Source organism: Lepeophtheirus salmonis, chromosome 1 (assembly GCF_016086655.4).
Source record: "Lepeophtheirus salmonis chromosome 1, UVic_Lsal_1.4, whole genome shotgun sequence".
Taxonomy (NCBI): Eukaryota; Metazoa; Arthropoda; class Copepoda; order Siphonostomatoida; family Caligidae; genus Lepeophtheirus; species Lepeophtheirus salmonis.
In genome coordinates this window covers 19,691,316-19,715,440 of record NC_052131.2, presented here as the reverse complement: position 1 = coordinate 19,715,440, position 24,125 = coordinate 19,691,316, and the positions used below count along the sequence as shown (strand labels likewise).

Sequence of the window (24,125 nt, the reverse complement as noted above, 5' to 3'; positions counted from 1 at the left end):
AAACTAGGATTACCTTGAGTAGAGAAACTGTTTTGCAAGTTTTGGAATAAGGCAGAAATAAACATATTTGTTTAAAAAAATATAGTCCAAACTATTAAAAATCAATATCTAGTGTGTTACATTGTATTATTTTTTGTTTAGAGTAATTAACTTTAAGAAGGAAAAAATGTATTTTTGTGTTTTATTATATTTTTGGATACATATTCGGCAAGATATTAATAATATAGGAGAGTATCCAAAAAGACAGGGAAAAAAGTGCAAAAAAATATAAAAAAGAAGCACTTTCGTGGGATAAAATTTATCCATGGGCACAAATAAAGGGTTAATAACATATTGGTACAAATTAAGACACAGTTTATTGGCTTTGATTCGATAACCATATCATTCCAATACGATAAGCCCTTGCGAAGCTATAGTCAAAATAATACAAACATACTCACATTTTTTTGCCATTTTTTAGAGCCACCAACAATAAGTTTTCAAAGTTCATGTGGGAGGCATAGGCACGGTTCAAAATCCAAATTAATGGTATATTTAGTTACTATATGCATTAGAGAACAGGAAAAAGTTAAATATTAAAAGGTTTGAAAAAAAAAAAAGTGAAAATTTGAACAGGTCTAATGTCAGGGTTTATACAAAATATGAAGGGCGTTTAACAAATTGCCGTGCATTGATGCCTATTTAAATCGCTTTGTAACTTATACTAGTTAAAATGAGTAATAACGCAACTAATTATTTAGATCCATACACCAGTATGTTACATCCTTAATTTACTACATTTTTCAATCTTGCCAATATTCTAGCAAAGGATTATCCAGCGTTGCTCGGGAGGGAGAGGGAAATCACATTGAAAATGGTGTCATTGATTAAGATAATTAAAAAAAATACTTCTATACACTAATAATTATAAAACAAATGTTTGTTGTTGTCGAAAAAGATCCTGATCATTCTAATTCTATTGGATTATTGCACTATATAAAAAAATCCGGTTAAGTAAGGTAAACAACAAAGTCTCATCATTGCAACTCCCCCCCACACACACACACGAAAAAAAAAAATACTCTCATTATTGCCTCTTGTAACCTTATTAGTATTATTATAAATAAATAAAAAATAATGTGTTCAAATAACATACGAGCATATATACATCTAAAAAATTGTCTAGCTGAGAAATACATTTTTTATTAACCTCAAAAAATTCCCAAATCGAAATTCGCGAAAAGCATTGGAAATTTTTTTTTTACACCAATTAAAAAAAATAGATTTTAGCATTTATTTAAATTGTTAAGAAGTACAAACCTACCAATATTTGTTTAGTACTTGCAAAAACAAAAAAGTTACGAAGAATAATATTGTCGAAAAAAATAACACTCGATAACTGGTTCATGTTTGCAAATATTGGAAAAATTTTGTAATAAAATGTTCTGGAAATCGAAAATACCTCAATGATAATGTTGCGTTGGCATTTTTTAATGTAAAAAGCATAATCTTGTGGCATTTATTCTTAAAAAAGTGAAAATAGACTTTTGATGAAAAAATGGGGGAAAAAAGAGAGAAAAAAAAAAAAAAATTAAAATTATTCAGAAAAGGACAGATATTTAAGTAAAACATTAATGTTTATTGGGCTAATTGATTTGCAAACATATCTTCTAAAAAAATTCTACAGCTTCAGATTATTTACTAATCCCATATTCTATTGGAAGTTCTTTTTTTTCAGCTGAAATAAACAAAATTGCAATTTTTAAGAGTTCATTTTTTTAGTTCATAACTTTTTTGATTTTTGTGCAAATTTAGAAGACGTAATAATTCGTATAGTTGTTTTAAAACGCCAATCACTTATTGGTAAATAATTCAACCCCCTATCTAGTCTCCTTGAGCTGCAAAAAATGGTTTTTGCGTTTTGGGTATAGCATAAGCCCCCTTATAAGACCTCTTCAAAAATCGAGACCCCCATAGTGGCCTGTCCTAGCTCAAAAGAGGGAGTCATGCAAAATTTGAGACTCATAGGTTCAATGGTGTGGGAATGTATATCTACACACAAACACAATCTCTCTTTTATATATATATATATACAGATATTTTGTAACAGCGGTAGTAGTAGGGAGTGTGCTGAGCTTTCAAGTCTTGACGAACAGACATGTTTTGCTTTAGTAATGTAGGAGACAACATCCTGAAAAATTATTAATGTCACCCCATTTTTCATGAGTACACTCACACGTATATACGCACTCAAAACTAAGATGCTCTTTCTTGAAGAATAAAATAATAATAACAACTTGAAAAAAAATATGAATTGATGAGCCGAGGAGTACTTTAACTCTTGGCTATACCTCATCGAAATCATAATAATTTTTTCTCTAATTTCATAAACTGAATTTTTCTTTTTTTCTTTTTTAAATTTGTGTTACAAAAAAGGCCTGCGAAGATTCTATTCATTTAATACTGTGCTCCCTGTTTATAGTGTATTAGTACATGATATACATCAGGGAGTGTTAACTATTACTAGACCTTATAGCTTTGGTGTCACTTGTTCCACCCTCTGACTGTTTTTCATGCATATTACTATACATTCATATTCGCGTACATTCAATTGTCTCTAGCCGTTCCACTCGAAAACAAAAACATTTATTCATTAATTTCTTGTTCGATATGAGGCCTGCATGCAGATAGCTTTTATTACATCTTAAATAATTGGCTTTAATTGACTTGAAGAAGCAACAGTAACGCTACACATATTTTTTATGAATACCTAATCAACCATTATTCCTCAAAAACTTATACTATTTATGGAAGTATGAAAATTTCAAGAATCCCTATAAGCCTAAAATTTTCGTCAACATCCTTATTCTATTAAACATAAATAATAAACTTATTCCATATTTTTAGATAATATTGCTGAAGCTTGATTTGAATATATTTATATTTTGATATGAAGAAATTATTTCTTATTAATTATTGCTTTATCTGAGACCCTTTATGATTGACTTTATAATAATCATCTGGCCAATGTCTCACAAAAAATATATTCGAAGGGTCTCAAATACTCGTACATCCAAATTCATAGGTTATTTTTAAAGTTTTATTTATATATCTCTCAACATAAGTTAATGTCAGCATGGTCTTGATATTATACCTAGAATAGTTTTAGGAATTAATTCTCAACAAATGGAAATAAATATTTAAGACCAGAACATTATTCCATTTTTTTAAAGTATTTCAGTGTGAAGTTAAATTTTTTGTATAAATAGTACAAATTGGCCATTTTTAAGGGATAAAAACCCATTTTGTCCCCACACAAAGTATTTGAGAACGTATTTAAACCACCGTTACAAATTCCCATCTCGTATCAAGTCTAGTCAAAAGTGTAAATATATATAATTACAAAATTGTGAAAACTAATTTTATAGGTAAATATTTCAAACTTCAGAGGTTTTTGTTCCAAAAAAAAGTTACTGTCAAAACTTTATTTACATTTTTAGATTAGTTTATTTTTTCATTTTTTCACTTTCTTTTTTTTACTTATTTATACCTAAAACAATATCATATTATTTCATGTCCGGAATATCACTTTAAAAAAAATATGAACTTTTCGAAATTCATCTTTCATTTTTATGTTTTTGAACTTTTTTTATTGTCAAAAGTTATTTTAACCCTTGTGTGTTCTTTATTTTGTTTCCACACTCGTTTTCTAAAAGGTAAAAATGACTTGCTTTCAATAATATCCTGTAAGATAACGTGTATATTTGAATTTTGAGATATATGTTATAAAACATAATAAATTCATAACCTAATAGCTAATTCATCATTGAAACATGTATTAATTTTAAAATGATTATAAAAATATAAATCTGAGTCATATGACAAACATATTCTCCTAAGAGACATAGTAAAATTTATTCGATAAATAGTATGGAAAATACCTTTCAGACTCTTTGCGTCTCTTAGTTCATCACGAGATCTATCGAGAGCTGCAATTATCAAAACCTCATTGTAACTTGAAGTTCAATCATATTCCAGGTTTTCTAATAATGGTACTATCAGAGAAAACCTTATAAATTTGTCACTTTCATTCTTTGGATTAGTAAATAAACAAATGTTGGTCAATTTCATGAAAAAAATATGTCCTTTTTTTTGAAAGATGATTAAGTACTGGGCTACATTATTTAATATAATTTTCTAAAGATGGAGCTTTGTCGAATTCTTGTTCCTGAATGATTCCTTATCAAGGATATTTTACTTTTAATATTAGGTATATGTAACCTTGCAAATCAATTAAACGACTTTACGTAAATGTGGCTTTACAATATGACTTAAGAAGAGGCAATCTTATTGCAAGGCTACATCAAGAGAAACTTGATTCTTTATCTTGTTCTGAACTCGAAATATTTTCTTTCTTAGGCTAAAAAATGATGAAAAACGACACTTTTTTTAGACCCTTATAACTTATTTATGATACATAATGATGAGAAATATCATAGCTTATATAATAGAAAAATATTTAATGTTTAATTTTAAAAAAAAAATCTATTTAATCAAGGATTTTTGTTCGATTATTTATTTTTTAAGTGATCCCATTTTTTAAAGGGGTGAACTAACAAATGGCGACATTTTCATAATCTTTTCACGATTTCAATGTCGATTTTATGTTTATTTTATCACTAGTTAATAGATTTAAAACATCTTGAGTAACTATATTGAAGTTAATAAGTAAAAAAATCCATCATATGAATACTAGAATATCTCATAAAAACTAATTACCATACAAAATAGTTATTTTTTTAGATGAGTAAAGATGTTTTAATGTTTATATATGTATGTTATATATATTTTTATTATACAATATACATCTTCCAAAATTTCAAAGTCTAGATTGTTTTTATTTTCAAAGTCACCTTGATTTTCTAGAGAAAATAATCCTATTTCATTACCTGTATTTCATAGTTCAGAGTCTTCTCTTTTTGGTAACGTTAATTTCAATGCATAACAGTTATTATTATGTTGCAAGAACAATAAAAGTGGAAGATCCAAACCTTACATGCCCACAAAAATACTTATTGCAGCTAAATATGGATCATGGGGAACCGTCTGTTGGGACTAGTAGCGCCTAGATAAGGGTAAGTATATTTGAGAAGACTAATTGACTAAAGGAACTATAGTCAAAGCTTTTAAAGAGCTGTATGACAAAAACGGTCATAGACGTCAATATCTCAAGATTCATTGTCAATACACTTGAAAGAGACTAGTCGTGTCTCTATATAATCCCAAAAAAGTACTACTCCTGATAGCAGAGATAGTGAAAAATAGAACCCTCATTTCAATACCAATTTTTTTTTTTTTTTTTTTTTTTTGTGAACTCTTGGCCTCAGCAACAACCAGATCTGATTCCTCTGCATAATGACATTCGGTTGGCAAGTAGAGGCTCAGACCTTCAAAATCCGACTTCTAAGTGTTGAGGCTTTAGAAAACTCTGACAATGAGCAGTTGGCGTCAGAAGCCTAGATAAAAAAAACAGGTACTAAATTCAGCCACCACTTGGAAGCCGTTATTGTTGCTTCAAGATTAATTATCTGTAATATCATTATGATAATTAATTAATAAAATAATTTGAATATTAAATACAGACAAAATTATACATCAATGTTTAATTAGTTCATTTTATTCTCAAAACGTTTGTACGGGCAGGTTCATATATTCTTAATTTATTATATATTTGCAGTATATAAAGTTATGGCCGATATTCGTTTGAGAATTAATGATCGAGATTTCAAAAAATGTTTTTATGCGTTTTTATTATTTATCTACGACAACGATGAGTATGAAAAGTGAGATGTCATATTCTATACATGCATTTTTTAATAATGGTTTCATAATTTAGGAGTAATCAGTAAGATTTATTTCTCTACAACTATTTTAGATTATGAGTTAGAAGTTATAAAATATATTATTAAAAAAAGTATATAATTTGCTCATTGATACTGATAGGATGTATCAAATACCATCAATTATTGTGGGGGCTAAACACCCCATTGTAATAACATAGGGTTAAAAAAGTATTGTATAGCCTTAAATATCTTATATTCAAAAGAGAACACGAAGTGATGAAGAAGAATTAACACTTTTGCGCGCTGAAGCCTATGTTGGGAGTAGCAGCACTACCATTATTTACACCTGTTTCACCTCTCTTACTCTCTCATAAGAAGATTATTTTTATCTTTCCTTATTTTTTAAAACTTAAAAATGCTTTTTCTAGATGTTGTGGGTATCCCTCCATAATTGCACCTATATAATCCAATCATTTACCTTCTATAAATTGTATGATGTATAGTTGAACTTTTATTTGTACATAAAATGTTAATAATTGCTCTTGTGAAATATCAAATTGAATTATGTGAATCTACGTGATGTTTTTTTCTCGTACAGTTTTCCTCTGTATGTATCTCTTCCTCTCTTTTATATTCTTCTCTTCTCCTCCCTCCCCGCTTCCTTCCTTCTTTCCTCTTCGTCTTTCCCTTTATATGTGATAGAAGAAGCTTCCTACATACAAACATCCATGTTCATATTATATATGTCTATGAATGTAGAGTTGCGAACTTTTAAGAATAAATTATGCCCAGGTTAATTCTCTCTACAGCGCCCCTTTGAAGCAACAAGAAAAGATGATGATTTTGAATGTAACACTACTAGAACAACTGTGACTACTCCTTTCTCTTCTCTCTTTTCTCATACCTCAAAAAAGAAGATGGTTAGAAGAAGGAGAGGGGGTTGTTGGAGCTCACCGATTCTTTTCTTTTTTTTCTTTTTAAATTCTTCTCTTTTGTGTTATTAGTTTATTTTAAGAGTCCTTGACTGGATCTATACCAAAAATATTTTCTATTAATTTATTAGATCCACTTTAATATTATTAATATTTCTTTCGACTCCAACAAGTTGTTCTCACCTTTAAGCACCAATAAATTAACAAAAATTCGTACAAGGAACCAAAATTAAGGGGAAATCTTTATTGATAGGGTAAGATGAAAACAAGTTTAAAGGTAAACAAATTGTATGTATTTATATTTGGAGTAATGAGAAAGATACAATACTTAGCTGATAGATCTAGACCTAAATGTGTGACTCTGAGAATTTGTTATTTGAAGTGTATTTTTAGATCTTAATACTATTATTAGATTCATATCGCATGAGTTAAATATGTCTAAATACAGTTATCAATACCATACTACGTAGATTCGATACTTTTTCCCTATTTTGAACATTTAAAGAATATGAAGTTTTCAATTTGTGTCAGTGGGAGAAGCAACATGAGTTATTTTGTTATTAATTTATGGATTTTTAGCAATCTAACATATCATAAGTTGGTTGTGGATAAGAACTGCATACATTAATTTACCCATTTGTAGTACTACCTTATTGCAGACAAGTTGACAGCACAATATTTTTTTTTTGTCAAACTACCGTCATGAATTATTGGCAAGTTACTCATGAACGTGTTGTTGGTCTTCTCCAGGCAGGAGTTAGTGTGAATGCTGCAGCAAAGCAGTTGGAGGTGTCCAAATGTTATATTTCTCTATGGTGGAACCGCCACAATCAAGGACAAGCCTAGATGATGACACTTTGAAAAGCTGAGCAGAGTAGCAAATGTAAAGTATATTCATCATTGATTAAACTCTTAAAACGGCTCAATGCCAAAAAGTATTCAGTTAGTAAAAATATTGCTTAGTATTATCATGGTTTTATTTTAGTTGTTTTTCTATAGATACTCATTCAATGATACCCCTTTTATCTTCCTTGTGTTTACTAGGGAGTTTCTCTTGAAAACTTGGGATCAAGTTTTCGCAGGATTTCACAGATACGAGGAATTCTTGGGAGATCTCGCATTTAATTACTTCATTATTTAAGATTCATTTATGTAGTTCATCAAATGAAAAGTTGAATACACTTGAGATACAGTTTTTAAATATTTAAAGTATAGTGAGAATGATGCGCTATGTACATTATCTACCAAATCAATACCCAACAAATGAGTACACATTTATAACTTCTTCTTATAAATGTGATGAACCTCAATTATTTTGGGATGAATCTCGAACGTATTTATGAATAAGACTAGTTTTAAAGGACTTTTTTCTTCTGAAAAAATAAAATAAGATGAGTTTCACATTATTAATTATATTCTTTTACATGCAAAAAATTTCGGAGATTCCGAAATTAAGAAAATAAGTTTCGTAGAACCTTGCTGTAGGACATTTTCTGGGATATGAAAAATCCTATTTAAATGTACAAACAAGAATTGTTGGAAAAATAAATATATTTATGTACATTTTCACGACAGGCAATATTTGACAATCAATATTTGTATAGGTCGTAGACAAACAACACAATTTGCCTATTAAAAAAATACAATATTATAGAGAAGAAATGGTTGATAAAATATCAGTTTCTTAGGTAATATGTTTTAAAAAATATCATATATATAGAGAGAGAGAGATAAATTTTCTTTCGAATGGATAGAGTGTCATTATATGTAGCCTCTCAACTGAAAAAAAAAAAATATGTAGAAACTTCTCTTTGAGATGTCAGTTTGAACTTCAATAGAGAGCTTTTAAAGAAAGACTTCTCAAATTGTAAATAACTATGATACCTTCATATTGTAGTTTGTTATATTTTTGATTACATTTTTGTCTAGTCTGTTTATAATATTCATGGAAAGTAAATAAGTTAATTAAATATTTACTAGTTTAATATATATATATTTGCAAAATTAAGGCTTTATGGTTGTCTAATTTAATTAAACATAATAATTAATAAAAGGTGAGTTTCCACATCTATTATCCGTGTACCACCCAAATAATTTCTCTTAACCTTGCCAATAATTATCTTCAAATCGCATCCAAGATGAAAGGGAGAATTGTTCAGATTTGAGGATTAAAATATGCAAAGTTCTTTTAAATACATTGTATATCGGTACGTTCTAAAATAAAAATATATACGTGTACACACGTAAGCATATTCCGTATGTGAATAATTCGCAAATTATTATGAGAACCCCGACAATTTGAAGACTGTTTTAGAGGAGAGCAGCTTAGTTGTCATGACATTTCATTAGATTAACTGCAAGCAATTCTGAAAAAAACTATATAAAATAAAGTACTCTTTCGTATTAAGCAAGGACTTAGGCAGCAATTACTTCGTTATCGATCCTCAATTATAATTCAGGTCCATCACTTTTGGCCCCCTCCCCAAACGAATCATCAATACTGCGCTCCATGTTTAATAAGCACACACTCATGGCTACGCTTTATATTCACAGGTCCTTTTCTCAAGAATGAAAGAATAATTACAATAACTTTAGAAAATAACGACACTAACAGCCTATAAAATGCTTAGGATTTACAACTCTACCCATTATAGATGAGGAACCCTCCCTTTTCCAACTTTATAAAAAATTATAACACTTATTATATTTCATGTACCAAGTGAGTCCATAACTATGCAAATTTAAACCATTTTTTTCTCTATTCATGTTCACTAAAAATATTAATGATGGCATGTTTTTAAATATGACAAATACATAATTTATTTTATTTTATCTTTACATGTAGAGATGTACTTTAAAAAAAGATAATAAGAAGAAAACAAGCTTTCTCTTATAAATAGTGATAGTAACATTTAAAAAAGAGAAAAATAATGTGAAACTCAATTTAAATGAAATTAAATTTTGAAACTCGAATAAAATAATTTGTTCAAAGTCACTTTTTAGTCATTTTGTTTATTTATTTTCCAAAACATAAAAATGAAAAAAATTACAATTCATGCGTGTATTTTTTTTTTTTTTTTTTAAATCTACCTCTGACATTTTAAAATGATTTTTTTACACCTTGAATTGTATTGTCAACAAAATTGTTATGCATTACATTATTTATGATGATTAATTAGTTTGATCTTCTTTTTTTAAAATTAATCATAAAAGCAACCCAAGCAACCTTTCCCCTTCAATTATAACGAAACATTAATAAGCAATATTTTTGAATAGTAATAAATGTCATATATTTATGGATTTATAAGGAATAAGCAATTACTTGTTTTTCAATAATGTAATTAATGAATTCGATGTTGTTATTTCGGCTTTTATTTTTATGTAGCCTTGGAGAGTACTGTTATTCATTAGTAACTATTTAAAATCAATATTGAAATAAGATTAAAATAAACTTTATCCTTATAATATCTCTGGGTCCTTAGATTCCATTTTAAAAAATTGATTGTTTGTCTTATTCCTTTTATTGTCCAAGCCCTTGAGCAGACTATTGGGTAAAAAACATTTTGCCGAATGGTAATTTGTTGAGATGATATTTGGCCAAAAGAGTTTCTGGGACATTTGGCCAAAAAAGGAAATTTAATATCGTGAATTATATATATTGTATATTTTAATATATTGATAAATACGATTGTATATTTGGGAAGAAATTTATTCAACACTTCATACAAATATCTAACTTATTTATTTGAAGTATGTAGGGTAGGGGACAACTCTATGGGAAAACCACTGCTCTTTCTTGATGTTAGGCCTGTTCGTAAATCCTTAAGGTTTTCCCCCAATATGAATAACACAGGGGAATAATTAGGGGGGGCAGGAAAATTTTGTACCAATGAATTGATGACAATAATCAAATATATTTATGAGCGCAGAATCCAAAAGAGATCACAGTTTTTCTCTTAGTTATCTGAATTTATCCAAGGAAAAGTACCAGACCTCATAAGGGAGTTGAGTGAAATATTTCCATGGGGATGAGCTACCACAATCGAAAAAATAAAAAGATCCATTCATGATGAGTAAATAATTTTAATTTTTGGAAATGGGATCACTTAAAAAGTACAAAATGGAACAAAAATGGATGGAAATACAAATTTTTTTAAATAGATCTTCTTTTATGGGCCACGTAGCTCAATGGACAATGCACCCCAGACAAATATTATTCTTTGAACTCAATCTACCTAGGTTCGATTTTGCAGTCGCTAGTGACGGTACAGTTGTAATGGAAGGTAGCAAATCCATACAATTTCATGTTATTTACTCAAAACAATTCATGAACATTAATAAAATATGATAGATTATATTTTAAAAGTAATATTATAGATATGATAACATATTATACATTGGAGATAAAAAGGTTAGGAATCGCTTCTTTACACAGAGTGAACCCCCAAAACTTGTAGTAACATTTAATTACGATATGGAACAATGTAGTTCTATAGAACTCGTGCTGCTGGAGAAAAAATGTTCTTTCGAATTTATGTGTTTAGATTTGTGTTTGGTTCGTTCCTGGAGAAGGAAATATACTTAATATATATATGGACTTCAAAGAATATTCTTAGGTCGGATAAACTCAATGTAAAACTATAAAATTTACTCATACTTAATCAGTGCAACTATATCTGACTGATTAAAGGATCATTAAACAAAGAGAAATATTCTATTAACAGCAATTTATTTTTTCTTACGGATATTAATCGGTTAAATCCATGTATATATAATCGACTTCAATATTATTTATGGTTTTCCAAGTAAGAAATATGTTGCAATATAAAGGCAACACGTTCCTTTCATATCTTTACCGTGCCAATTAATGCACGCAACTTCACTTTCTGATCATTTAAACGATTTTGTGGATTTTTTTATGTTATTTGTTGTTATGGCATCATTTGGACGCCCATTGAGTTCTACGTCATTGCTGACTCTGCGAACACGTTTGAAGTCATCAAACTAACGTTTATTTGTTGTTGATGATAAAATTGAGTCCCCTTAAAACTTTTCAAAACATTTTTTATCTTAAACGGTATTTTTTCTCATCAAGGAGCGGTGTAAAATTAAAACAGAAAAATTGTTTTGGATCCATTATTTGAAATTAACAAAAGTAGTGTCACACCTATTGCAACAACTCACAAAGTAAAGAACAAAATGTAATGAAACTTTGTCAGTTGTTTTCTAAAGGTTTGAACTAACTGAAAATCTTGTGAATTAAAAAAAATAGGCCATATATGTGTTAAGCCCGGTACTGTTCGGATTATTTGCTATATGGACTTCGAAAATAATTCCTACGTTGGATCGATAAATTTTAATACTATAACTTTTACTTAAGGAACACCTAAAAAAAAAGAAAATTATATTATAATGTAATGACTTTATCGTTGTGTATGAATCGTTTAAACTCTGTATTTGTACTCGACTTCATTATTAATTATGCTTTACTAGCGTAGATACTACGTAATAAAACCCATATTTTGCGATGAAAGTTTACAGAGATGCCAAATAGAAAATATTGGTTCAACATACGCAGATGCTGATTGTTTGGTATTTTAAGGGTTAAAATGTTTTATAGAAAAAGACTTATAGACATTCGAAGGACACTCATATAAAAGCAAAAACAATTAATACTCTTATTTGTGAAAGACTGTATGTATTTGAAACTTCAATTAAAGTTTGTAAAATAAATCATACGCATTGCTAAACAATGGTTTTTATATAACTATTTATTTACTCAAAAAAATGTTTTATCAATATATGTAATTTATATAGCAATTTACTTGCTTCTAAATCTTTGTTACAGAGTGGTCAATCATGCTAAGAAAAGTTTTAACTTATTTTGATAGCACTTTATGGTAATATGAATGTTAAGTTTATTTAAATCATAAAATGAAATTGTTATTCTTTAATGATAAAATAGAGTTTTACCAATATCCAACATAATCATTTACACTGATAAATATCATTCCTGTCCAGTAATGACAATTTTTATCATTGTAGTTGTGTATTGTTCAGGAGTGAGTTGAACTAATAAAAAGGTAATTCGAAAAAGTAAGTTGTTTTTAAAATGTTTCTCATAGCTCAATAATGATGTTGGGAAAACCAAAGACAGTGTTACTGTAATAACAAATCTAATATACGCATAAGGGATTCTATAAGTAGGCTGCATTTACCTTGTGATAATGTACATTGAAATTCCAACACCTCTTCCAAATACTCCATAAGAAAAAAACTAAAATTCTCCACAACATTATGTAACTTTTCATCTACTGGCATGATCCTATAATATGATATTTGTACGAAGACTTCGGAAAAGTCGAGGTCCTTCTCTTTCTACTCCATTAATATATATTTCTAGACAAGTATTTCTTTCTTATAAAAAAGTTGCAAAAATTGAATTTCAACTTTCCACTCTTGCTGTCTCCAATTTTGAGATAGAAAAAGAAAGTATGAAGTGTTTTCAAAGTATTACAATGTACACTTTTAGGTTCACTAATAAATGAAAGAGAAATAATGTCAAAAGTAAAAAATTAGAGATATACTTCAGTACACATTTATGTCTTTACTTACAGATAGCCATAAAGTTAAAGTATTATATCCCATTATTTTTAGATTTTGCCGAAGTACGCCTTTTGTTCCAATAAAAATTTAATAAATTTACTATTATTTAATTTATCTGGGAAGATAATTAAACAACATTCAACAGTAAAGGTATTGCTGTATAGTCACAGAAATTTTTCCAATCTTTATGAGTACTTTAAAATGTCGTTTTTTATAATTTTTCTTGTTCAGGACGTGATAAAACGAATATATTAGTTTGAGGAGATTTTCTTTGCTTTGTAGAAAATGCTCCGCAATATATGTCGCTTTTGAGATATCCTAGATGACAATTCCTGACGTATGCAATTGTTTTTGTTTTTTTTTCAATTCGTCATATCTATTATGTTAAAACAATAAAAAAAGTGGTTTAGGACTGTATAGTGAGTTGTAAGGAAATATTAATGGCCCTTTAGTTGACGATAAGTATTCTCGTAGTTAGTGTTGTGTCAGTACCTATTTCGAACTTCAGACTGAAGTCTAGTTGACCCCTACATAAAAGTCTAAAAACATTTAAATCTTGGTCCTTGATGACGTAAATCATTTTTTTTTAAATCAGTTTTATAACTGACAGTCCTATATAATGACGGACTTAAGAGCCGGTCCTAAGACTAGCCTGGATCGAATAAATAAGGCCCAAATCAACATTACTTGTAGATAATTATTTTTGGACAAAGTTGACCAGCTGTTGTCAACTTTTCTCGTATTTCGTTTATAGCTTTGCTTTGGCTTGGTTTTTAGATTTATAGACAAAGATGATAGGATTGTATAGTTAGTGTTGTAAACAAGTCATATTTTGATAGATTTGCTTCTAATAACGCAAATATGATGGATATTTTTAACCTCTTAAACATACATTTACAAAAAAGCATCAGTTTTTTATTATGATTAAAAAGACTTTTTAACCAAAAGCCCTCTTTTATCATAAAAAAGTAACATAATTAATTATAGTAATGGTTGAACAGAGTGTGTTCATTTCCTCTCTTCATTCTCCTTGATGTAAATATGAGTAAATATATGTACTTTTTTTGAGAGACTAAGTGGAACTTATCGTGTTCATAGTTTTGTTATGGAGTGCTTTAATAATATTAAGGGATGCTTTTACTATGTGGAACAATGAAATAAAAAAATATTAATAGAAAAATTATTTTTTTCGAGTTTGAATATACAATTTTTAGGGGTTTTAATATACCTTTATATGTATAAAAAATAATGAGATTTGAAAATAGTAGAATTGTTTTTGGTAATTCTTTTGTATGAAGTTATATCATCGCTATAAGTTAAAGGCAATATATAAAATTATATATTTTTTTAAGTCAATTTTCTGAGTAAGTAGCAATTAGTGTTGGGGAATTAATTATTTTTGAATTGATGAAAAAAAAAAAAGATTCTGAAGGATGTTTTGTCGAAAAGTGTTTAGCTTTTCTTATATCACAAACGAAAGAATGTACATTTGTACTCGGTAATAATTAGTGTATAGGCTTTCAACTTACAATTAATATTCTATCAAGGAAATAATTTTATGAAACTGTTTTTTGCTTATTTCTTATTCCAAATATATATACTTACAGACAGATGCCTTTATTGATTTTTATGGAAATGTACTTATTTAAAGAGCTTGAAAATCATTTATTTTCAGAAACTATGTATATAGTTCAACGATTCCTTAAGAGTATGAATAACTTAAACTATATATAAAAGTGATAACTTTTTTTATATCTTCTGTGAGGTGCACCTTCTTATGTGAACTCTATCTCATTCTTCCTAATCTCTATTTTACATTCTACACATAGAGAACATTTCACAAAAGTTCACATTGCTATGAAAATCAAATTCAAGTGAATGAAATCCGATGACATCATTTTTAATATTGCTCTATTTCGGAACGCTCTTCTCGGTATGCATATATGTCTACGAAGATTTCCGAGGACCCCGTGATCCGGAGCCTTCGTTCCATCATCGCTGAAGTAAATGAAGTATCTGACCGATTTAAGGCAGGGCACAAATGGAACTGTAACGATCCATATAATCATTTGCATCCTCATCGTGGAGCTATAATGGCAGCTCGAAATGGAAGACGTTTAGTTCGTCAAGCAGCAACAACTTCATCAGAGAATCATACCATTGTTGAAGATGACCTTAAAGTACGAGTTCATCCCTCTTCGCCAGATAATGCTCAGTCCGCTGCTTTTCTTCTCCGCCCCGTTTCAAGGATATCCAATGCATCCTCTGTTCTCTTGTCTCCAGGTGGAGGAGGAGAAGATAAAAAAAGACTGTTACTTGGAGATTTGCAGCCAAGACACTCCTCGACGACGAGGAGCATGGAATACTTCCCTCCCAAGTCCAAAGTACGACTGTCTTCCTCATCTGCAAACCGTAGACAATTACTTAAAAAGCAAAAGACCAGTGACAGTGCACCGCCTTCTAGATACTACTCAGGTAAGACTCACTGACTTAAGAGGATCTTGTATGCTTCACCCTGATAATACGTACGAAAGGCAGTTCGTTTTCTACTTTTTTCGAATTTTGATTTAGCTAGTGTGAAAAAGTTGTCATATGATATTAAAATTAACTATACCGATTTTTATTGTCTTACGAGGTCATCTTTAGGTAGCACATCTTGATCAAATTATGAAAAATGCAAAATCTTCGTAACTCAGAGAAAATAGGTACTAACATCACATTTTAGTTATTTCCATGAAATAATTTCTTTACATTTTTTTTAACTATAAAAAATGTTGAAAAGAATTATTTCAAAATTTTCATATAAAAAAGAAAAAAAAGTTATGAAAGTTTGAGGATCTGTGTATAGCTCGCATCATTTTTGTAGCATTATCATACAGGAAAAATCAAAATGTATTAACTTAAGAAAAAACTTTGAAATTGTTTTTTATAGATTAGAATAATTTATATCATAGTTAATTAATGAAAAATTTCAAACATTGAAAAGGACCTAAAGATGACAATATATGACAAAAACTCTTCATAGATTAATTTCTTACCATATAGTAACTTTTTTGAACTAGATATAATCAAAATTTGGGAAAAAGTTTTAAAAAAATGAACTAGTTTACATACATACGAATACTTATTTTGAAATTTTCAAAAAACTGTACACACATATGTATTCTCAGGTTCATCTGCCTACTTGTTTCGACAATCCTCATGTGCAAGTGGAAACGCAACCCTTGCCCCACCACCTCATTATCCACACCTCTCTCCGTCATCTGGTTCACAAGGTATCACTCTTGTGAGAGGAGCCTCCTGTTCTCTAGTAGATATTCCTACGTATTTAGGACCTTCAGTCGGAGTAGAACTTGCACAATCTGTAGTAAGAGCAAGCAAAAGTGCATCTTCAGGAAGAGGGGATGGGATCATTGAGAAGAAATTGGTATCAACGCCCCGTCCTCGTCTACAATTAGGTACAACTTCTTTCGTTTAGCTCTCATACGAATGTATGTTAATAATTCCATCATTTTATTTATTCTCTTTCAGACTTAACTAAGAAACAAAGAAGTTTGACAACAAGGCCTACTAAAAAAAAGAAATCTAGTGGGAAAAAAACACAATGGACCGTTTTGTGTGTTTCTCTTACTCTGTTAACCATGTGTGTAACCCTTGTGGGCACAATGCTCAGCGTTGGATCCCAATATCCAGAAATGCTTATTGCACGGCGATGGGATCAAATTCTTAATGAATCTCGCATTTTAGACAAAGATGAATTACTCAATGGGACTTTAAATCGGACAATGTCTATTATTTTACCGTCAACCAACGACTCTTCCTTTATTTCCTCTTCTTCCTTCAATCACTTATCATCATCCAACAGATCTAATGACTCCATCCTACTAACATCCCTTCTCTCAATTAATCAAAATAAAGGCGTTCATAACGTTCTTGAAAATCCATGATGAAATTTAGTCTTAAGAAACAAAAAAATAAAAAAAACACTTTATTAGGAATATGTTTCTTTTTTACAATACTCCACTTATCGTAGGCCAACTAAAATTAAAAACTTTTACGACATTTATGTTGTAAACATAAGCCAAACAATTTTTTTAGGTTACCAAGTTTTACTCAATTTTAAATAAATAAAATATAAAAAGTTGGAAAAGTGACTTTGTGATGTCAGCAAATATGCTAGAATAATAGTTTTTGACTTCATTCATGTCTATATGTTATAATTTTTTTGTTATATTAATATTATTATTTAAAAAAGAACATAATTAAATGTTTTATTAAGAAAGATTATTGAATTAAATATATGTATCAATCAAGAAATGAAGATCATATCTTGATCACGTTCATATAATTCTTAGAAAAATCAGAAAGGCTTAGATCATTACTAATTAAATAACCATACAAAGATATGGAAAAAAAAGAAGCTTCGCCTAATTGACAGTAGTCCCAAACCTATCTTTTAATAACTCAAGAATAGGCAACATTGATATGAGTAAATACTTTAATTAGTTATATTTTGTATTAAATATGCCTTCCTTTACATCAATAACAGCCTCGACACACCGGCGAACAGATTCACAGCTGCAAAGTGCAGGGGGTTGTGGTAAGGACTGGAGGAGAAGAAGTCAGCTATATTGCTGCAGCAGACGTTATAGTTCTTCTTGGCTATATGGGACTGTAACAGACTTTTTAATATTGTAAGCAATCCGGATGGAAATGCCACGGTCTCTGTAGCCTTCTTGACACTGATACCACATAGGAGGAGATCATATTCTATTTTTCCGACATTTTTTCACTTAGAGGCATGGGATAAAAACTTAATAAAATTGTAATTAAATAATATTACATGTTTTGGGTTCCCATTCTGTATAGAAACACTAAGATAAGCTTTAAATAAAATAAAAAATGGTAATTGAAACACCATTATACAAATAATGTAATAAAAATTGGTTCATCCACAATTAAAATTAGCTACATTTCCCATTTCTACAGGGTGTAACAACAAAATTCAATGTTTCGGATTATACGGATTTTTCCGGCTATTTGATGACAAAATTGAGAAATACTATTTTTATTGTGAAATATACATATAAATGTTTTAGTTAGTAGCCCAAACACAGCCATGGAGTCAGAATAGAAGATTTCAAGCCTATTATATTTTCAGAGCCAGGATGCAGGTGCGCTATTGTGATGATTTTAGTGAAACAATCTGGATATTACCAATACTGAGGTGCAAAAGATGACAAGGATTAGCAGCGGAAGGGTTGTGGAGTTGAAAAATGTCGTGGTGGAGACCAAAGATCCCAGGGAAGTGATCACAAGGAAAAAGGTGCCCCAGGACTGGAGAACGACTTAGATATATCATTTGACTCCTAGGTATCCCGGCCTTTTAATCAAAACACAACAGATATTTAACACCATCAAAAGTCCTGATCCACTTTATTGTGCTGGAATGAAAGTATTTAGATCAGATTCTTTTTTCCCAGGGCCAGCACACAGTTCAGGAACCGAATTGGTGCCGTTATCAGACCCAACAGTGGATTCATTGAGTTAACATATATTCATAATGATGGTATTTTCTGCTCTGTTTTTTTCAATAGATCTGAAAAAAGGATAATTTTATATTTATTAAAAGTATATATATCAAAACCACCAGATTTCCTTTATTTATATACCCTGTATATAGTTAGTCATAAAGCAATCAAAAAAATTCTGAGGAGAGAAGAGAGAGTATGAAAACATAATTTATAAGAAAAAATATTTGCTTTGATATCCTGACTACATTTCATTTTTCTCATTGCATGGCATTTATTTTAGTTTTCGATGTAGAAGAAATGACTCATTCTTGTTATTTGTTACAAATATTGATTTGTCTTCGATAGATTTGTGTTATTAATATATCAACCGGTCAAAAAGACAAAAAATGAAGGAGAAATCACATCTGTTTACTTGATCAACATTTTTCCTTTATGTGTAAATTTGAAATTTTCACTATACATTTTAGTAACAACATATATGTACATGATGTTGGATTGATTGATACAAGGGGAATTGTTTATTATTTTTATTTTTTTGGAATAGAATAAATATATATATTCTTAATTATACTAGCTCTCTGTCAGAAATGATATATTTTTTTATACTTAATTATGAAAAATGTATTTTTTATGGAACCAAGAAAAAACAGCTCAAAACCAAATTGTGATAGCTAAATATAGTATTTAAATATATGTTTTTTATTGAATATGTCCTACTTCACAAGCAATAACAGCCTTGGCACGATGGTGAATATATGGGCTGCTTGGACGATGAAGGACGTGTCTATAGCCTAACAGGCCATCCTGATGGGAGCTCGGAGCGAATCCAAATTCGGATGAGAGTTGCAGCAGACATTCTTCTCCTAAACGCAGCAAAACTGTGAATTCCAAGGGATTTAGGTCAGGGCTGGTGGAGGGCCACACGGAGGGAGACCAAAATGAGCAATATTGTTGCTTGAGAAGTTATGTTTATATTTGGCTGTAATTGACATCTTAATGTTATATGCACAAACAACGGCGCAGAAGAGATTGCACACGCTTTTTTGTTGTTACTCCAACATTTTTACACCTAAAAATGTGTGATAAAAGCAAAACTTGTTTACTTTTGTTTACGTATTCGTTTTGTTGCGTAATGAAACATTGTAATAAAATTTGAAACTAAGGTAGTAGCAAGTTTGGGTTCTCCACTTTGTAGAGTTTCAAAAATACACCCAAAAATTAATATGGTATCCCTTATCCTCAAATTTGAAGAATGCTTGATAGAAAAGTGTTTATGGTCCTGATATTGTTACAGCCAATCATGCACTTCTTTGGTTTCGTCAATTCTGTTTCGATCATTTTAGATATCGATGATTTACCACGTTCTGTCAAAGTGCGGATAAAGTAATGTTAATTAAGGACTATTTTGATAGACAAGAAGATAAACATTAATAAAAAAAAATCCATTAAAACTATTTTTTACAACACCTATTATATGACATGCACAAGTTTTAATTTCTTTGTCTATATTACTTATTTATAATACCAACTATTTTATTAACAACTTGAAGTACATTTTATTTTGATCTACTAAAATGGTTTACTCCCTTTATATAGTTAGGAGTAATATAATTATTGGCATTTAATGCGTCAAAGAATACTTATAAACTTTCAAAGTCAAAACTTTCCCTCCTAATAAACTAAGTACATAACGAAATTTCAATCATTACAACCTTATTACAAGTACTATATTAATTGATATAAGTTGTTTCATTTCATTTTTTAGTTTCAACTTGTTTTATATTATTATACACATAATTGAGGGAGACCACTTTGACTTGTCCCACAAACTTTTGAATAGGTGATGTCAGAATTCCTGTGTTTTAATAGCTGAGAGACATAGAAAGAGGTCTTTCTTGCATAGATATTTTTATTGATCTAATTTGCCCAAATTCAGTATAAAATAACATGGTCATGGACCCATATTTACTCTTTGCCCCCCAAATTTTAACTCCCGGCTAAAGAAATATGGTGGTATATCCTGTCCATCAGACGCTATTACTCCAAGGAACACTATTTTAGCTGGATTTTTGGATTTGGGCACCTATGGGACTTTTTATCTAGATTTTGAATGCCAATAATCATTTCGACGTTTATGATCCTGATCAATAGTGAAAATCTTAGAGTAGATTTTTTTATTTATTGATACATGATGTTACAATAAGTTTAAAATTGTATTTAACCATCCAAATCCTTTGTTAATGATTAATGAAGATAATAGGTGCTTTTGAGACTTTACTTAGCTTCAAAGTACTTAAAAACTTTGTTTTTGTCTCAATGGTTGAGGAGTACACCTTCAAAAACTATTGCAATTTGGTCAATTTACGTATAAAGGGAACTTTAAGGTATGTTCAAAATTACCTCCACTAAACAGGTCATCTTCTTCCGACCTGTACCTGGGATTTATCAGCTTTCATACGCTGTATTATTGGTACAAACGACAAGAATGGATGCAGAAAGGCATCACATTGCAAAGACAATATTGCACACGCACAGTCTTATATGTTGTTGGTCCAACATTTTACACTTAGAGACCTGAGATAAAAACAAAACTTATTTATTTTTGTTTAAACCTGTTGCTTTTGTTGTTTAATGAAACCTTGTAATTAAAAATAAGGGTGACAAAATTGTAACTAAATTTTACTTCAAATTTTGTATCCCCCTTGATACATACCTAGATATATGCAAAGGTAATATATATCTTTGTCGTAACTGCTTAGTTGAGTGCCTTTGTTTCTATAATTTTTATTAATGAATATACTTTCATTGATTGCCAATATATTTATAAAGAAATGAACTTTATTTGACATTAAAAAAACAATTGCAATTTTGGTTGTTGATTTAATTTTGGCCCATTTTCGATTAAGAAATTTTTTTGAATTAAAAGCTATGCTAAATAGTTTTTTTTTGTTACATTCCAAAGCAGATAACAATATTATTTGCTTCTTGAGGAAAGAACATCTAAGTATCAAGTGTAACTACGAATGTTTGTGATCATGAATCACAAATACTAAAGCTGATTTTTTTTTTGGGGAGTATTAAATGTTGAGCTTAGAGAATAATTGAACATCGAAAACTGAGTAATTTCTACATATATCCTTATGATTTTTCATTTTTAAGCGTACAAGGATATAATTATACAACTTATAACTTAAGAGCACAAATTGATTTTTACACACTGAATGCGCTCATCTTCTCTTTGCCAGAAATGTACAAGAATTATAATTCAAAGTTTTAACCACGCATTAGCCGTGTGAATGTTATTAGCTTAAAGTAGCTCCGGTTTTCGAACCTGTTTGAATACTCAAAGGAGAGAGAGAGATAAAGAAAGGAAAAGCATGGGTTTTACCTGCAATTATTCAAATAAATATTGACTTTTTACTTCATTTTTTGTAAGAAAAATGAAATAAAATATACCAAATGTATATTTCTAGCTTTCTTTTCCTTTAAACATATTGTCTATATACAGTGTGTCTCTGCAAATTGTAAACAAATTTTTCCGATATCATCTTGATTAAAATTCTCAAAAAGTACAAATAGGAAAACATTGAGACTTTATATACTCATAAACAGTTAAATGTCAATGTGGCCACCATGGCCTCTATCCTACACCTAAAGGCCTTGCAGATATTCTTCCAACATGTTAGCCCACCCCTTCTACACGGCAGATTTTAGTGCATCCTCATTCACATGGGAGGTGTTACAGGCCTAACTTTCGAGGGTTCCCCAGACCTCATAGTCAAAAGTGTTGCAGTCTAGTTAGAACGGAGGGCACAATTACCAGGGCTTGAAATTTGCGTAGTTGTCTGTACAACACTTTTGAGTGTTTGTTTTGACTTGTTACCGGTGGTGGAGTTTCGATGGAAATAAAATAGTCATTGGGTAGTTGGCCTTCAACCAAGAAAAGACAACTGTCTCTATGACCTTCAAGTATACGTCTGCCCTTTGTAAACCAAAAAGTACAGGTAATCCTGTTTTCTTTTCCAGTTTTGCCTAACACTTTTAGGCTTCATGTCAAGGCCCTTAATATCGTCCTTTAGCATTTTAATCTTGGTAATGATAACCTTCGAGAAGCAGACGATGAAAGATATCTCAATTGACACATTTCCGTATCAAGATGTGGTTACACACAGTTGTTGTTTTTTTTTGTTTTTTTTTTTTTTTGGGGGGTTGTCCTCCCTCTCAATTATCCTTACTAGTTGGGATCACAGGAAAAATTGCTAAAATATTTAGTAATTTAATAATACTTTACATAACTTTCACTCACAGTTCGCTGGGACATCGTGTAGTATGTAGGTAAAACTTTGATTTTATTCGTATGCCGTTTCAACCATGTCATGAAATTATTATACTTTTATGTATATAAATTTTTGATCATTTCCTCCTTGTTTTAAAAAACAAATTTTTTTCTTTGGAAAATTCTGAAGAAATTACTGTTCATATTATGTATTGTCTGTCTATCTGTTGTACTCAGTCATACCAAGAATAATTATTATTATAAGAGGTAAAAATATTTGAATGAAAGAACATCTGGATCTGTTTTTGAATGTACATAGATTATCAATACAAAAAGGAAGAACTCTACACATGAAAAGAAAGAAGTGAACTAATCAAATCAAACATAAAAATACAGGGTTTGGAAGCAAAACGTGGACTGAATGACTGATTTTAGAAAAATGTCAATCATTTTATTTTTTGAAAAATAATTTTTAAATTTTTTTTACAAAACTTTGAGACACGACAGCCATCCAGGAGTTGATGATGAACTTCTCGGACAAGTTGTTCCACTCTTTCAAAATGGCGGCCTTCAGAGAGTCCACGTTCAGGTGAGATGTCCAGTTAGTCTCCCTCTCTAAAGTACTCCTTGCAGCAAGGTCCAACGGGTTCAAATCTGGCAAAGATGATGGCCACATGTCTTTCTGCCAAAAATCAGCCATGTTGTCGGTGCGGAACTTCTGGCATTGGCCGATGTGTGTGTGGGTGCACCATGTTGGGTCAACACATAGTTGTCCTTTGTGCAGATGTCCTTGAGCCATCGCAGTACGGTGAACCTTAGTACCTTGTGGTTGGCCTCTTGGTCGATTTTCTCCCCAGCCTTAAAAAAAGCCGGGAGGCATCTTCTTGCCGTCGGAAGCCACGACCCCCAGGACCATTTTTTGGGCCGGATTTTTTGTACAGAATACCCCCTTAAC

At 30.2% G+C, this 24,125-nt stretch overlaps 2 protein-coding genes across 4 annotated transcripts in view; both read left to right on the top strand.

Moving 5' to 3' along the window:
• LOC121115278 (uncharacterized) overlaps nt 1-24,125 on the top strand; it is a 467,901-nt gene that overhangs the window by 420,561 nt on the left and 23,215 nt on the right. The gene's annotated exons all lie outside the window — the stretch shown is intronic.
• LOC121120182 (uncharacterized) lies at nt 4,090-20,112 on the top strand. The gene is made up of 4 exons (XM_040715026.2): nt 4,090-7,008; nt 15,036-15,835; nt 16,531-16,818; nt 16,892-20,112. Exons 2-4 carry the CDS (start codon nt 15,304-15,306, stop codon nt 17,305-17,307), a joined length of 1,236 nt encoding a protein of 411 aa, XP_040570960.1. The 5' UTR covers nt 4,090-7,008; nt 15,036-15,303; the 3' UTR covers nt 17,308-20,112.